A 16,716-nucleotide genomic window follows, 5' to 3' on the forward strand; every position below is an offset into this window, starting at 1 on the left:
GCCTAACTCTAAATGTAGTCAATTCGTTGTTGGTTATTTTTGTTTTGTGTCAGTGTCAACAAGGCACGAATGCCAGTTTGGCTCGGAAAGCAGATTATTATAAGTGGTCATCACTGACTTCTGTACACACCAAATACTGGTGAACAAATGGATAAAATGACAAAGGCAGCGCATGACACCTATCTCCACCACTTACAACAGACACATACGGGCGGCCTTGGAGTGCCAATACCCTGGCCACCAACGGTAGGTGGTGGCAGTGCGATGGTGTTGGTTGGGTGGTATGGAGGGCTGCCGGGCTTTTCTACATGGACCATCGGCTCACTGTCCAAGCCTCTGTCACTGCCACACACTCAGCTACTGTGAGGCGTGGTGGGGTGGGGCTGCCAGGACGGTCGAGGGGATCTCATGCTACGAGGTCTGGTCCTCATTGACAGGGCAGGGGATGGGAGAGGAGCCGAGGTAGTTCGTTGTCACGCAGTATCACGATGTGGCACTGGTCCACTGTGTTCGATGTCGTGGGCTGGTGCCGATGACAATCGCATCTGACGCCTTACCTGGCGAGGGGCGGTGTTGGCAGGTGTGATGGGCGGCAGTACCACAGTGGAGGAAGAGGTGGGACGTGGAGGTGGCAAGGAGGCAAGGGGAGGCAAGGAGGGTGGTGATGAATGTAAAGTTGGAGGCAATGAGAAGGTGGAGGCACGAGGCACAGGGCTGAGAGGTGGTCGAGTGTGGCGGGTGGCCCGACTTGAGCCACCAAGCCGTGCCTCCCGCCATGCGCCCACCTCACCGTCCTCAGAACCTAGACTACGTGGCCCATTCGATTCCAGTGATTCCTGAGACCCTACTGAGGCCCGTGAGGCACGGGACAGTGGGCGGGGTACATTGGAGGAGTGTGCTGGACGGGATGCAGGGCGGGACTGTGCACGACCTCCCATGGTGCGCAAGGCTGAGCTGTACACTTTGAGGTCTCGCACCTGTGCCCGCAGCTTAATGACTTCCCCCTTGAGGTCAGCCACCCTTTGCTCCCCAGCCTCCACTTGCTGTTGCAGCTGCATTTCCTGCCATCGGTGCTGCTCGGCCGCTTCCTCTGCCGCTCGTCGTTCTGCCTCCAGTTCCTGCTGCAGCTGCGCCACTGTCCTGGTTCGCTCATCCAATTGTTGGTTCAGCTCTCTCACCTGCTGCCGCCATGCATCATCCTCTCGCACTGTCACATGCCGCAAGTGTACCTCAAACTGCAGGTCTGCAACCCAAGAACATGTTATACCCAAATCATTGTGATGTTACCTGTCACACTGTTACACCTTTTTTTTTTTTTTTTTTTTTTTTTTTTTTTTTTTTTTTTAATGCGAGGAAGAAGGAACCAAAGGCCATGAGCCCGCACCTTACCTCTTACATCTGCACCATACCTATGATCAACAACTGTATCTTTCAGTCAGCCAACCTGGATCAACTCAATGTTCAGGTATCTGGCAACAAAAACTGAAATCTAAGTGCAATCCTTACACTGAGTGCCATCAAATCTGGGAAGTATAATCATAAGTGATATATGGCTACATGCTTAGAAACTCGCCATTTCTTCATCACTCTCCGGCAAGGAACTAGGACACAAGTAGAACGAAGTCCAATATTTCAAGTCCTATTACATATTTGAGATTTATTGATTCTATCATTTACAGCTTAGCCCGGGACCTCAACAACAACAGGCACATAAACTACGTGCAACCCCGCCGTTAAAATTCATTCAATCACACACAGGTTGGCATGTTTATAAAGGAACCAGCCATCAAACTCGCCCAACTGCTGCCTGATGGTGAAGGTTTGAATCATGGAACTGGACCCGAAGAAGTAGCATCATCTTCGCAAGTCTAGAACGGTCTTTAGGGCAGCTGGGACTCACGAAATAAGATAATTTTCCTCCTGTATCTAATATTTGTGTCTTACGGGAAAAGCAAAAGAAATAGGATGACACTGCACTCTCACTTCCTTGTCTTTCCTGCAAAACTACATTTTCGTCCTTCAAGTTAGTGAATTGATGTCCAGAATTAAGAATGACACAGAAACTTAGATCAGTCACTGTTGTATTTTTTTTTTTTTTTCCAGAGGAAGGCTAAGGAAAAGAGAACACAGAATCTTCCCATGTCTCTTATTATCCCTGAAAAAAAAAAATGTCTTAGTTACGACAGCGAGGTGATCTTAAGTTTGTTTGGGTGAACGTACAAGTGAACAACGTAGCCTCAAGCAGGTATCGAACACCTGCCTTTCTGAATAATGGATGATATCACTGCCAACACCACCACCACCACCACCACCACCACCTATCATCACCAGTACTACCACCACTACTGTCATATCACCACCACCACCACCACCACCACCACCTATCATCACCAGTACTACCACCACTACTGTCATATCACCACCATCACCACCACTACCACCAATACCTATCATCACCAGTACTACCACCACTACCGTTATATCATCATTACGACAACTGCTACCACCACCACCACCATCTTGCTACCATTACTAGTACCATCGCCAATACCTCTCTCATCACTACTGTCACCACTATTCTCATATCACCACTACCACCACCATGCTGCCATCATTACATCAATATCACTACCTTGCCACCACTACCATTGCCATCATCACAAACTATCATCACCACTACAACATCAACACCATCACCACCATGCCACCAATACTACCTCCGCTACCAATACCACAACATTACCACCACTACCACAACTATATACCATACCACCACCACCACTACCACCACGAACTACCATACAAGTACCATCACCACCACCACCACCACCACAGTTACTAACATATCTCCTACTACTACCACTATCACCATGTTATCACTACCATACTTACCATATCACGACCACCACTACCTACCACAGCCACTACCACTACAACAAGTTCACAAAGTATTGCTACTCCAAGTTCTAATGACCCTACTTCATTCTAATTCTCTCTCTCTCTCTCTCTCTCTCTCTCACACACACACACACACACACACACACACACACACACCTGAGTTCATCCCCCATCATGCCAAAACACCTGTAATCACTGTCTACAGGTGTTCAAGATGGAGGGGGGAGCAAGCCATTGAGGTGGTTAACGTGTAGCAAGGTGAAATGCTGACGAGATCCATCCTAACAAGCTGGACAACATCAAAACAATCCTCACATCTCTCAAAACAATCTCCACTCACTTCTCCACATGGTGTATTAACTAGTATGTCTTAAAACACATAAATCTTTAATGTGAGAGCCATGGGATACCTTAGCATAAATGATCCAGTCTTCGTGGCCTTGGCAAGTGGGGGAGCATGACGGAATCTGATGGTGTATGGCATGACTGATGAGAGTAAACAAGAGACTGCCTCTATACTATATATGAAATGCAAATTGATAAATAAATTGATAAAATAAATAAAACATGATTAATAAAGCACAACACACGTCCAGGGCAACACAAACATTACTAAAGGGAAGACTGTGTGTGTGTGTTGCGTACCTTCACAGCGGTGTTGCAGGACCTGGATCTGCTGGTGGAGGCCTCGCAACACCGCTTCGTGCTCTGCCTGTAGGAACCTCACCGCCTCATGCACCGCCCCGCCTCTGCAACACAGCAACACAGTCAGCACAAATCACGGGAACTAACTAGACACGTAACATGTCATCCCCCTAACACAAGAACCGAAATACACCACTACAACAACAGATCTATTAATGAAGTGCAACAGAACTACAATACAACACAACAATGCAATACAGAAAATAGAATAACATTCAGTCAATACGAGAAATAATTCCTCTCTCTCTCTCTTCGTCTTCCGTTCTTGACTCCTTGTGTACCGCTCGAGGTCAAGGTCATGTGCTGTACCCGCATCGATTCGAATTCTCTAGGAGGCACTGTTAATTTTTTTTCGGTGAAGTAATGCCACCAGGAGCGTAGAGCTGTCACCTACCCATAAATATTCTGAATGACGGTGCTCTGGTCTTAGCCACTACACCCTCAAGAGTACTGAGGCAGTGGATGTTTTACCGCTGATGTACTGAGATTGTAGGTGTGAGAGCAACGCGTGCTTGGTTGGTTGTTGCCGCTACGCCTTCTTATTATTCTTCTCCTCTCTTTCTTTCTCTTCTTCTTCCTCTCTCTTTCTCTCTTCCTTTTTGTCTCTTCTTCGTCTTCATCATTATCTTCTTATTTGTCTATTATTACAATTATAATAATAACAATTATTATGACTATCATTATCATCATCATCATCATTACTGGCATGCAAAATTTTACCAGCATACTTAGGTAGTGATTCTCAGTTGCAATCTATATACTCATACGGCTATTGAATCAATGTCCATTAACCCATCCAGTCCGACGTCGCATTTGTCCATTTTTATTCTTGCTCTCTACAGACGATTTTACTCAGCTTGGAGACTTTCCGAACTGGCGGGCTTAGACAGAGCCTTCATCAACCCCTCTAAAAACGGCGTCTCCCCTAACTGAATAAAATCATCTGGAGACTGCAAGAACAAACTGGAAAATAAGTCGAGGGAAGGGGTTGGCATTTTCAGTAGGATGGCGTATATATTCTTAAATCCTACGCACTATACTAAGCTAAAAATAAATCACTGTAAAGGGATTAATGTAAGCGTAACCCATTCCCTTACAATCATTCAATAAACAAACCCACAGCTAAAATATATATCCAAATTTCGTAAGGTGGAATCGAACCTCCGACCCTCTCCACCCAGCACACGCCACCCTACCCACACCATCAGTTACCTTTAATAGAGGGGCCAAGTTTCTCTCTCTCTCTCTCTGGTGCTTATTCTCTTACCGGTCATTATATCAAGGTTGCACAAGGTCGCTGCTGCCCCTCCCCTCCCCTCCCCCACTAACTCCCTCCTCCCCCTCCTCCCACTTACTACCCCTCCCCCTCTCCTCATTTCTCCTTCCATTTAAAATCTCCCCTCCACTCTCTTCCCTCCCTACATTTGCTCCTCCCTTCACCTCCTTTCCTCCCCCTTCCCTCCCCTCCCCTTCTTGTATCCCTCCTTTTTCTTTCTCCCCTCCCCCTTCCGCCAAAGAAAACTCCCCCCTCCCCCTCCCCCGCCTCTCCACCCACCCCAACTCAAGTCCCGGTTCTAACTCCCTCTTACTCCCCCCTCCCCCACCTACTGGCTGGCCTTCACTTGACCTTCACACACACACACACACACACACACACACACACACACACACACACACACACACACACACACACACACACACACACACACACAGTTAAACACGATTACATAAAATTCTCTCCAAGTCTGTCAATCATGCTCTCACTTCGGATGTAACAAACTGAAACGGAATGTAAACAAAAGAAAAAAAAATGAACAGCTCCAAATATTCTTCACTTGTCGCAGAGATCAGGCCAAAGGAAAAAAAAAATAATCTGGTTTGACAAAAATAAATACATAAAAAATAAATCTTGGTGTGTTCATGCCCTGGAAGTCGATACAGACATGGCGAAATCCCCTGCCCATGAAGCATATATGTTTTTTCACATTCTTTTTATTCTATTCCGGTTCGTGGCAGCTAATTTCATTCTGTTTAGGAAGGTACGGTCAAATGCTTAAATCCATTCCCTTCTCCAGTCTGTATTTTATCGCTGGGTTAACAGACGCCTGAATATGACGTAGCAAAGTGAGGTGAAAATAACCCTTCATCTGCGTCTGATAATATGCACTTTTTCTGTCATTTTCATGCAACTGTGAATCCAATAGTGAGGAAGAGGCAGAAAGGGTGACAGGATTTTTGAATTTAACTGTACCTCACCATTTATGCCCAAGCAGAACATTGTTATTATTATTATTATTATTATTATTATTCTTTACGTAATATTCAGCGTTGTAAAGATCTTTGGGTGCTGGAGGGGGGGTTGGATTTGAAGTGAACAGGATAGAGGAAGTTATTTTTTATCAGGCAAGCAACACGCACGGTACAGCTTGCAATGAAGGAACCGCTACTACACTCAATAAAGGACCCGTTACTACACTCAATATAGGTACCCAATCTGTTATTTCCCCTTGCCTTCGACCTCCGTTATCTCACATTTAACGCATTTTGATTTTGCCTCTGTTATGTTTAGCTTTAGTTCCTGTAGCATAAATCTCCCTCTCTCTCTCTCTCTCTCTCTCTCTCTGCAGCTAAGAGGGGTATGAAAGAGCAAGAAATGGGGGGCGGTGTGGTCGATGCTGTACCACAAGAGAATAATTTGTTACTCTCTGCCTTATTTAGAGAGAGAGAGAGAGAGAGAGAGAGAGAGAGAGAGAATCAGCAAGTCGCTCACCACTTCCTTGGGATCACACACACACACACACACACACACACCTCCATACCTGAGGGCGGGCGAGAGAGGGCGTGGCGTGGTGTGTGGGGGGGCCTTGCGGGAGTCCTGGGGCGAGGGGGTTAGGGGGGACAGGTCTCGGGGGGGCAGGGACCCCTCCGACGCACAAACGCTCCCGCACGCCATCACTGCACGAGAAAGACGGGTGTTAATAAGTGAACAGAATTTGATGAACAACAATGAAAAGAGAACAAAGTAACAGAGATAATATAACAGTGAACATAATAAGAGCATTACAGGTGAGTATAAATATATGATGATTGTAGGAGTAAACATGATGATTAATAATATGAACATTAGAGGTGAACATGAGACTGTTATGGAAGTGAACAGAATGACAGGGAAACGGGGAGGTGTGTGTGTGTGTGTGTGTGTGTGTGTGTGTGTGTGTGTGTGTGTGTGTGTGTGTGTGTGTGTGTGTGTGTGTGTGTGTGTGTGAGAGAGAGAGAGAGAGAGAGAGAGAGAGAGAGAGAGAGAGAGAGAGAGAGCCTGGATAAACAGAAGTACCTGTAGTAAGAGAGGCCCGTCTACCTCCATCTACAGATTCCCCCACTGAAAGCCAGCATGAAAATGAGAATAACAAACAGACAGACAGATAGACAGACATGGATATAGACAGACAAATAAAGAGAGAGAGATGGATATAAATAGATAGACAGATATGGAGACAGACAGCTTGATACAGTTATAGAAAGAGACAAAGAGACAGGAAGATGAACAGACATAAATAAAAAGCCGAACCAAACGGAGAGACAGACAGACAGAAAAAGAGAGATATTTAACCAAGTGTTAAAAAAAAATCCAATAAAATAAAAGCAAGCGTAAATATCAAAGGAAATTAAAATAAGAGGACATTTACCCGTAGTGCCACCTAATCTGTGTAATGATATGCCACAGGACATGCCACTGAAGTAAGATTAGAGCCTGTTTGATGCACTCGTGGTCTTTGTTATGCATATCTCCTCCTCCTTCTCCTCCTCCTCCTCCTCATCATCATCATCATCATCATCATCATCATCATCATCATCGTCGTCGTCTTCGTCATCATCAACATTATTATCATGATCCTACCTACCTATCTATCTATCTACCTACCAATTCATCTATCCTCCTTCCTATCTATCTATCCACAGCCAGACGCCTCAATCCCGTACGGGGTGGCCAAAAAACAAATCGCCTCCACGACGCCCTGTCCCGTGCCATTTGCCTGCCCTTCTTCTAACTCACACCTCCCTCTCTCATATACCCCTCCACTTCATCCTCGGGTCTCCTCTACGGTCTCCTCTCCCCCTCCACCTCACTCACATACTCTCCTAGTCAATCTCTCATTCTCCATCCTCTATCGCAAGTTTTTTTCTTGCAAGAAGAGACTAAAGTACACATTTCCATTTTCCAAGAAGAGTATATTACGATTAACAAGAATATTTAACTCTCACCCCGAGGACGTCACTGTAACTATTTTTGCTATCTATCTATCTATCTACCTATTTAAAACGCCACTGTTACTGTATTTTTGCTATCAATCTATTTATCTATCTATCAATAACATCTAAAATACCGTCGGTGAAAGCAAGAAAAAATATTCAGGACGTCTCCGGTTTCAAGGGGTTAACACTTTCTGTGCTTGCGGTAGGCTCGTAACTCTAGAAAGCTCTCTCTCTCTCTCTCTCTCTCTCTCTCTCTCTCGCAACCTGGTGGAGATATTGCAGCGATGGAGAGAAGAGTGGAGATATTGCAATGATGGAGAGAATATTACAACTGCTACTTACAGATCTACTGAGAACCACTGTACTGAGTTAATGAAGATTTAAATACTACCATTTACTGAATCATTACTTTACTTTGTACCGAGTTACTGAGGCACCTACTGACTTGACTGAACTACTGAATGGAAAACAGTTCTACTATTACCACTTCTACTGATTCGCACTCCCTGAAATGCTACTGAACGACTGACTAAACTGAATCTAGGTGCTTAATCCCCTCGACTGACCCACTTCAGAATACGATCAACCTACTGAACTGACTGACTTACTGAACACTAAAATTTTATCACTTATTCCCACTCACTGAAATATTACTTAATCCACTGAGTACTAAGCCTTGGTACTTACTTTCACTGACTGAGCCAACGTGCGGTACTTGACTGAACTGACTGACTTACTGAACTACTGCTGACTGACTGAGGGAGTGTGCAGCTGGTGATAACGTTGTGTGAAGAGGCTCTACTGATAAGGGTAGGAATGGGGGAAAAGATAAGATACTGAGAGAGAGAGAGAGAGAGAGAGAGAGAGAGAGAGAGAGAGAGAGAGAGAGAGAGAGTATCCAGAAAACGTCATCACACAGGAGTTAATGATAAATCAAAGCTATTAAGAATATTATTACCTCCGTCAACGAAGATGGAGGAGGTTATGTATTCACCTATGTTTGTCTGTTTGTCCACACGATATCTCCAAAAGTTCTCAATGAATTTCAATGAAAATTTTGTGGAAGAGTGGGCCATGGGTCAAGGAACAATTGATTAAGTTTGGGGGCGGATCCGTGTCTTTTTTATTCCACACAATATCTCCACGGATCCGGGTCCAGATCTTTTTTAATGGCAACGGCATCGGCGGAGGTATGCCCTCTCTGACTGGCTTCTGGTTTTTACTGTAATCTGTACTGAAGGTTCGCAGCGCCCCAGTCAGGCGGGCCCCTCATACCGATAAAGTGTTCCAATGCACGATGGTTGCTGGGCACGGGGGAGTACAAGGTCACTGCCAACACATAACCAAAACACTGTCTATATTTATCCAAGGGGAAGGAAGGAAGGAAGGAAGGAAGGAGGGAAGGAGAGAAGGATGGAAGGAAGGAAGGAAGGGAGGGAGGATGAATGGATGGATGAATGAAAAAATGAAAGGAAGGAAGGAAGCGAGGATGGAATGAAGTACAAAGAAAGGAAGGAAGACTATGAAGGAAAATACGGAAGGAAGGATGGAAGGAGGGAAGTCAGCAAACAAGCGAGGACGGAAATAAGAAAGTAACAGTGAGAATAAAGGAAGCTGCCGTATGAAGGAGGGAAAAGAGGGATGAAGGATGGAAGGAAAAAGGAAATAAAGAGGGGAGGGACAAACATGAACGTAAAGAGAAAGGAAGAGGGATAGGGGAAGACGAAAAACAGGAATATAGTAGGAATGATGTAACAGCTGAAGGAAGGAAGGAAGACAGAAAACTACAGTATGGATGAATGGAAGGGAAAAAAAGAAAAAGAGTAGGAATGAAAGAAGGAAGGAAGGACTGCTGAGGGAGGGAGGTAGGGAGCAACGACAGCAAAAAAACAGAACAGGAAGGATTAAAGGAAGAGGAAAGAATGGAGAAAGGAGACAAAAGGCGGGGAAAGGACAAAAGGAAGGAAGCATGGAAGAAAGGAAGCAGGAAGGAGGGAAGGAAGGAAGGAAGTAAGAGGGAGGGATGGAGGGAGGGAGGGAGTGAGGCTGGTGGAGTGACCTTCTGATCCGTTACTCGGCCTGATGGAGCTGACTCACCCTCCCTCCTCCCTACCTCCTTCACCTTACCTCACCTGGCTTCCTCCCTCCCTCCCTTCTTCTCTCCTTACCTCCCTCCCTTACTGTTTTCCCACCCACCCTCTTTCCTTCCTCAACCTACTTCTCTCCATTCTTTCATTCCTCTTCTTTCACTGATTTCCATCTCCCCTTCTCATTTCCCTCCCTCTCTCCCTCCCTCCCCACTTCCTTCCTTAACCCTTTAAAATCCCATGGTCACTCCTACACTTAGAAAAATCGTCTGGCGGTTGAGATTAAAATATATACTAAAAAAAATATTACAAGAGGATATTTTTTAATGTCCTCAATTTCTTCCTTCTCTCTTCCCTTTCCCTTTCTACTACATTTCCTTCCTCCCTTCCCTTCCTTCCGACTCTTTTCTCTTTCATTCCTCTTCATCTCCTTTTTGTTTTCCTTCCTCCTTCTCCCTTCCTCCATTATTCATCTTCTATCCCCTTTCCCCTTTTTATTCCTCTCTCCGTCCCCTCCCTCTTTCTGTGTCTCGTCTTCCCCCTCCCTTCCTCCCTCCCTCCCTCCTCCTCCTCCTCTCTTTGTCTCATACTTCCTTCCTCCCTCCCTCCCACCCACCACCTTTGTTCCAACTCTCATCTCTTTCTCTCTCTCTCTCTCAATGGGTATGACACAAGGAACCAGGTATCCCACTCAGGTTAATGACACTCCTCAACACCTTTCTCTCTCTCTCTCTCTCTCTCTCTTGTTGCCCCTACGGCAGTGGTTTCCAACCTTTTCTAATTCTCGCCCCCCCCTCACTGAATAACACGTTCCCTGCGTCCCCCCTTCCTCAAATACTGTATTTTACTGGCATAGTTGGCACATGTCAATAAATATCACAGATTCTTAATGTTTGAAATTGTTTATATATTCAGATAACTAGCTTTCTTATTCATATTTGAAATATTTTCTCCATATTTAGAAATTACTGAATTCCATCATAATTCATAGTTTTCAAATATAATTACCCTCTTTATTAAGCCTTCGCGCCCCCCCAGGCAGCCCTTCGTGCCCCCCTAGGGGGGCGCGCCCCACAGGTTGGCAACCACTGCCCTACGGTACTTAATTTACGCTGACACCTGATGATTTTGTTCTGCTGAGAGAAACACTAGCAAAAAAAGGCTACAAAAACTAGAGTATACATTATTCTAGTATACTGGTACACCTGGGAAGTATATTTATGGTAACACACACACACACAGAAAGAGAGAGAGAGAGAGAGAGAGAGAGAGGTAAGGGGGTGTGGTGTGTTTGTTTCACCTTGGCAACAAACAAGGTCACTCGGGAAGGATGGAAGGAAGGAAGGAAGGAAGGAAGGAAGGAAGGAAGGGAAGGAAGGAAGGAAGGAAGGAAGGATGGAAGGAAGGAACGATGGAGGAGAATGGAGAAAATGAAGTGAAGAGGAAAAAGGAAGGAGAGAAGGAAGGAAGGAAGAAGGGAAGTAGAAACAACTGAATGCATACAAATTAGAAAGGAGGAAAGTAAGAAGGAAAGAAGATAGGTAGGTAGGTAGATAAGTAGGTAGGTGGGTGGGTAGGTAGGTAGGTAGATAAGTAGGTAGGTAGGTAGATAAGTAGGTAGGTAGGTAGGTAGGCAGGTAGGTAGGTAGGCAGGCAGGCAGGCTAGTGTGTGGGTGGGTATGAAGGTAGATGGCAGAAAGGAAGGAAGGATATATGGAGAAAGAAAGGAAGAAAGTGGGTGTGGTGTGGTGCCAATGGTGGTATTGTGGCTGCACTGGTGTGGTGTTGTACGGTGTGATAGTGGTGTGGTATGGTATACGTGTGGTGTGGTAATGTCGTAATGGTGTGACTGTGGTTTAGGTTTTGCGGTGGTGGTGATGACTGTGGTGTGGTGGTGTGGCTGTGGTGTGGTGGTAGTGGTGATGGCTGTGGTGTGGTGGTGTGGCTGTGGTATAGGTGTAGGTGTAGTGGTGGTGTGACGTGACTTAACAAGGCCAACGCACACCTGACACTACCCATGACACACTTCGCCTACTCAATATCTCGCATTCCCTCTTGCTCCTCCAAGACTCCCCCCCCCTTCATTTTCTGTGTGTGTGTGTGTGTGTGTGTGTGTGTGTGTGTGTGTGTGTGTGTGTGTGTGTGTGTGTAAACAGTATGCATAACTCGGAAAATTCTGATCCGCTTTTGACCAAACATGGTGGATGGGTTGAGGGTCTGACAAAGATGAAGTTAATCGATTATGAGAACAATCAAAGGTCACGGTAAAAGGGAAAGGCCATAGGTGTAAGACGCAGGTGTTGTAGTTCAGGTGCTCCATGCTTTAATCTGGGATAGTTCGCCACCTATTAACATCAGACACACTTGTAATTATTTGGGGGGAAACCATCGACATTATCTATGCCTAAGAAGTATATGAGTTACAAGTAAAGGCATTGCTGTTACTCAAGTATAAGCAGTGACCAAAAATAAATATATATATAAATAAATAAATAAATAGTATCATCACTTCTACAATATTATTAGTTGCTTCACTTTCATTACCAGCTTCAAACTTGCTCATAAAAATACCTTCAGGAAATTCACTGTCCTTCCTTCTTATTTCCATGCACACCTGATGGATGGAGGGATTGGTGGGTGGATGAGAAAAGCTTTTACTTCCTTCTATCCTACTGTTAATCTACTGTAATTAGTTTTCCGTAATGTTACAAGTATTAAGGCCAGTCCACCTCGTAAATATCGTAAGGATTGTATCTGTGTCACTCTATGCAACTCCTTCGCGATCTTGAATGTAAACTCAACTCCCCCTACCCCCAGCTGCGCGGCCTAAAAATTCGGTCAATCAATTAAATAACTCTCTCTCTCTCTCTCTCTCTCCCTCATCCTGTTATCCCTCCCCAGCCACCCTCCACCCTACAATCTCCTGGATCAGAGTCCTTCATTCCATCTCAATTTTGACTCCCTATTATTTCTTCAACCTTCGACCCTATTACTCTTCTCCCCTAGGACCACTGTCTCCCCCTCAGCTCTCTCTCTCTCTCTGTCTCCTTTCTCCTCCTCTCACATCCAACTTTTCCACCTCTCTCTCCTTCTCCCCACCTCTCCCTCTACCCTTCTTTCCCGTCCCTCCTCCCCCTCCTTCCCTCCCCCTCCCCTCCTCCTACCTGCATGTCACATCGACTGGTTGGGAAGGTCGGTTGCTTTCGTGTGTGTGTGTGTGTGTGTGTGTGTGTGTGTGTGTGTGTGTGTGTGAGAGAGAGAGAGAGAGAGAATACCTGCCAACCCGTATATTTGACGTACCCACCACCTTATATCCACGTGAATAATTGCTTGCGTGCATTAGAGTGATTCCCTAGGCGTGTTTGAGTGCGTTTGCGTGCACTCAATTTCCTTCCCAAGTTATAACCCCACCAGCCCCTGCCATGTATTTTTTTCTTTCTTTTTTATTTATACTCCCTGCTTGCCTCTCTCTCTCTCTCTCTCTCTCTCTCTCTCTCTCTCTCTCTCTCTCGGAATTTAGGCTGAGACTCCAGTTAGCAAAAAGGTTAGGAACAATAATGATTTAATTCTATAGTGCCAGGGACACAACCTGGCCGCACTATGGGGTGGTACTACTACTCTGCGGCCAGGTTGTGTTAGGAAGAATACTGCCACCGTATTCCCTGCGTGTCGTAAAAGGCGACTAAAAGGGGCGGGGTGAGGGGACTAGGGACCCCCTCCTCTGTTTTGTAGTTCCTAAAAAGAGACAGGCCAGAGAAAGGGATGGGGGATGGAGTTATCCCCGTACCCTGAAGATTGGGTCTATGAATGTGCGTGGATGTAGTACGATTGAGGCTAAAAGGGAGGAGATTGGGAGAATGTTTGTGAGAAGAAAGTTGGATGTGTTAGCTTTGAGTGAAACGAAGATGAAAGGGAAGGGGGAATCTATGTTTGGAAGTGTGAATGGAAGATTGTCAGGTGTTGATAGAGGAAGGGCAAGAGAAGGTGTGGCCTTGTTAGTGAGTCCGGAAGTTCAGCAATGTGTGATTGAATGGAAGGAGGTGTCATCGAGACTGATGTGGGTGAAAGCGAAATTTGAACGTGAGTTGTGGGTGTTTGTGAGTGCATATGGGCCTGGTAGTGAAAGGGATGAACAAGAGAGGGAGTCTTTCTGGAATGATGTTGATGAGTGTCTGCAGAGTTTTGAAGCGAATGTGAATGTGGTAATGATGGGAGATCTGAATGCTAGAGTGGGAAATGTAGCAGTTGAAGGCGTAGTTGGTATGCATGGTGTGCCTGGAAGAAATGAAAATGGGGAACGAATGATAGCGATGTGTGTTGAGCGAGAGATGGTGATTGGGAATACGCTGTTTGAGAAGAAAGATATTTATAAGTATACATGGGTGAGACAGGAGGGTGGAAGGGTTGTTGATAGAGCCTTGATGGACTATGTGGTTGTGTCTAGGAATGTAATAGGAAGATTGTTGGATGTGAGAGTTCTGAGAGGGGAGGGTGGAGGTATGTCTGACCACTACCTGGTGGAGGGAAAGTTAAGAGTAGGTAAGAGATGGATGAGAGCTAGGAGGGTTAGGTGTGGCAGGGAGGTTTTGAAAGCGAGTGAGTTGGATAAAAGAGAGAAAAAGATAGAGTATCAGGAGAAATTGAAAGATGAGTGGAACGCAGTGAAAGATCGGGAAAATGGCAGCGTGGAGGAGGAATGGCAGTTGTTTAAGAGTGCTGTGGTGGGGCATGCAGAAGAGGTGTGTGGTGTGAGACGTGTGGGTGGTGGTGTAAGAAAAGGAAGTGAATGGTGGTGCGAGGAAGTAAGTATGGCTGTCGCTGAGAAGAGACGTGCATATGAAGTGTGGCTGCAGAGGAAGGATGAGATGTCATATGAAAGGTATAAGGAGAAGAGGAATAGAGCGAGAAGGGCTGTGCGTGATGCTAAAGTGGCAGCAGATGAGAGGTGGGGTAGGCGGCTGACAGAGAATTTTCAGCAGAATAAGAAAATGTTTTGGAAGGAGGTGAAAAGGGTGCGAAAGGGGAGAGTCTGGGAAGGAAGAACGAGTAAAAGCAGAGGATGGAAGGATGTTAATTGAGATGGATGCAGTAAGGAAGAGATGGGCAGAGTATTTTGAAAGATTGTTAAATGTAGAGGAGGAAAGGGTGGCTGAGATTGTGGCGGATGGAAGGGTGCAAGGAATAAATGTGTTGGGAGAGTTGAATGATTCTTTGATCACGAAGGAGGAAGTGGAGAAGGCAGTAAAGGAGATGAAAGCAGGGAAAGCTGCAGGTATGGATGGGTGTGCTGTGGAATGCCTGAAGGGTGGTGGAGTGACTATTGTTGACTGGTTAGTAAGATTGTTGAATGTGTGCTTTGAGAAAGGTATGGTGCCAATTGACTGGGCAAGTGCTTGTGTGGTCCCGTTGTATAAAGGCAAGGGTGATAAGTATGAATGTACTAGCTTTAGGGGTATAAGTCTGTTGAGTGTTGTAGGTAAGGTGTATGGTAGAGTGTTAATTATGAGAGTTAGAGAGGGTACAGAGGGAGTAATTAGTGATGAGCAGTGTGGCTTTAGGAGAGGGAGGGGATGCGTTGATCAGGTGTTTGCTGTGAGACAAGTGTGTGAAAAGTATTTAGCGAAAGGCAAGGATGTGTTTTGGGCATTTATGGATTTAGAGAAAGCGTATGATAGAATTGATAGGGAGGCTTTGTGGACTGTTTTAAGATTGTATGGACTTGATGGTAGGTTACTAAAAGGGGTGAAAAGTTTTTATGTAAATAGTAGAGCGTGTGTAAGAGTGGGAAATGCTGTGAGTGATTGGTTTCCCGTGAGAGTGGGGCTGCGACAGGGATGTGTGATGTCGCCTTGGTTGTTTAATATTTACATGGATGGTGTTGTAAGGGAGGTGAATGCAAGAGTTTTAGGTGGTCTGAGTCTGGTAAATGTTGATGGAGGAGAGTGGAATCTGAAGCAGCTGCTGTTTGCAGATGATACTGCACTGGTGACTGATTCAGAGGAGAGATTGAGAGAGTTGGTAGAGGAGTTTGGAAGGGTGTGTGAGAGGAGGAAATTGAAAGTAAATGAGAATAAGAGTAAAGTGATGAAGTGTACGAGGTTGATAGATGGTAGGGGGATGAATATAGTTTTGAATGGTGAGTTGCTTGAGGAGGTAGATTGTTTTAAATATCTAGGGTCACATGTTGCTGTGGATGGAAGAATAGATGCAGAAGTGAAGTTTAGAATAAATGAAGTAGGAAAGGTGCTGGGAGGAATGAAAAAAGTGTTTAAATGTCGTTCGCTTAGAATGGATGTAAAGAGAAGGCTGTATGAGGGTGTTGTGGTACCGACTGCATTATATGGGTCTGAAACATGGAATATGGGTGTAGCAGAGAGGAAAAGTTTGAATGTAATGGAGATGAGATGTCTGAGGAGTATGTGTGGAGTGACGCGTATGGATCGGGTGCGAAATGATGAAGTGCGAAGGAGAACTGGAGTTGTTCGGGAGATGGCTGGTAGAGTTGAGCAGAGGGTGTTGCAATGGTTTGGGCATATGGAGAGAATGGATAATGAGCGATTGGTGAAAAAGATAACTAGATCTGATGTGAGAGGTGTAAGGCTGAGAGGAAGACCACGAATAGGATGGATGGACAGTGTGAAGAGAGCGCTGGATGCGAGAGGGATGTCTGTTGAGCAAGGAAGAGTGGCTGTGCGTGACAGAAATAAATGGAGAGAAATTGTGAATGAATAAGTGATGACGCAGCCCTGAGGGGATATTCTCCCGCATTTGG

At 45.4% G+C, this 16,716-nt stretch overlaps 1 protein-coding gene across 1 annotated transcript in view; it reads right to left on the reverse strand.

Annotated features, from left to right (window-relative positions):
* Positions 1 to 309: 309 nt before the first annotated feature.
* Positions 310 to 16,716, reverse strand: part of LOC145407163 (uncharacterized) — a 21,310-nt gene continuing 4,903 nt past the window's right edge. The window contains exons 2-4 of the mRNA XM_080278187.1: positions 6,423 to 6,558; positions 3,544 to 3,647; positions 310 to 1,243 (exon numbers count right to left, since the gene is read on the reverse strand). Of these exons, the coding sequence (XP_080134313.1) occupies positions 474 to 1,243; positions 3,544 to 3,647; positions 6,423 to 6,556 (1,008 nt within the window). The 5' untranslated portion in view covers positions 6,557 to 6,558 and the 3' untranslated portion in view covers positions 310 to 473. The remainder of the gene's footprint in view (positions 1,244 to 3,543; positions 3,648 to 6,422; positions 6,559 to 16,716) is intronic.

Source organism: Coenobita brevimanus, chromosome 72, assembly GCF_032717465.1.
Source record: "Coenobita brevimanus isolate Jiangsu-jjx chromosome 72, ASM3271746v2, whole genome shotgun sequence".
Classification (NCBI taxonomy): domain Eukaryota; kingdom Metazoa; phylum Arthropoda; class Malacostraca; order Decapoda; family Coenobitidae; genus Coenobita; species Coenobita brevimanus.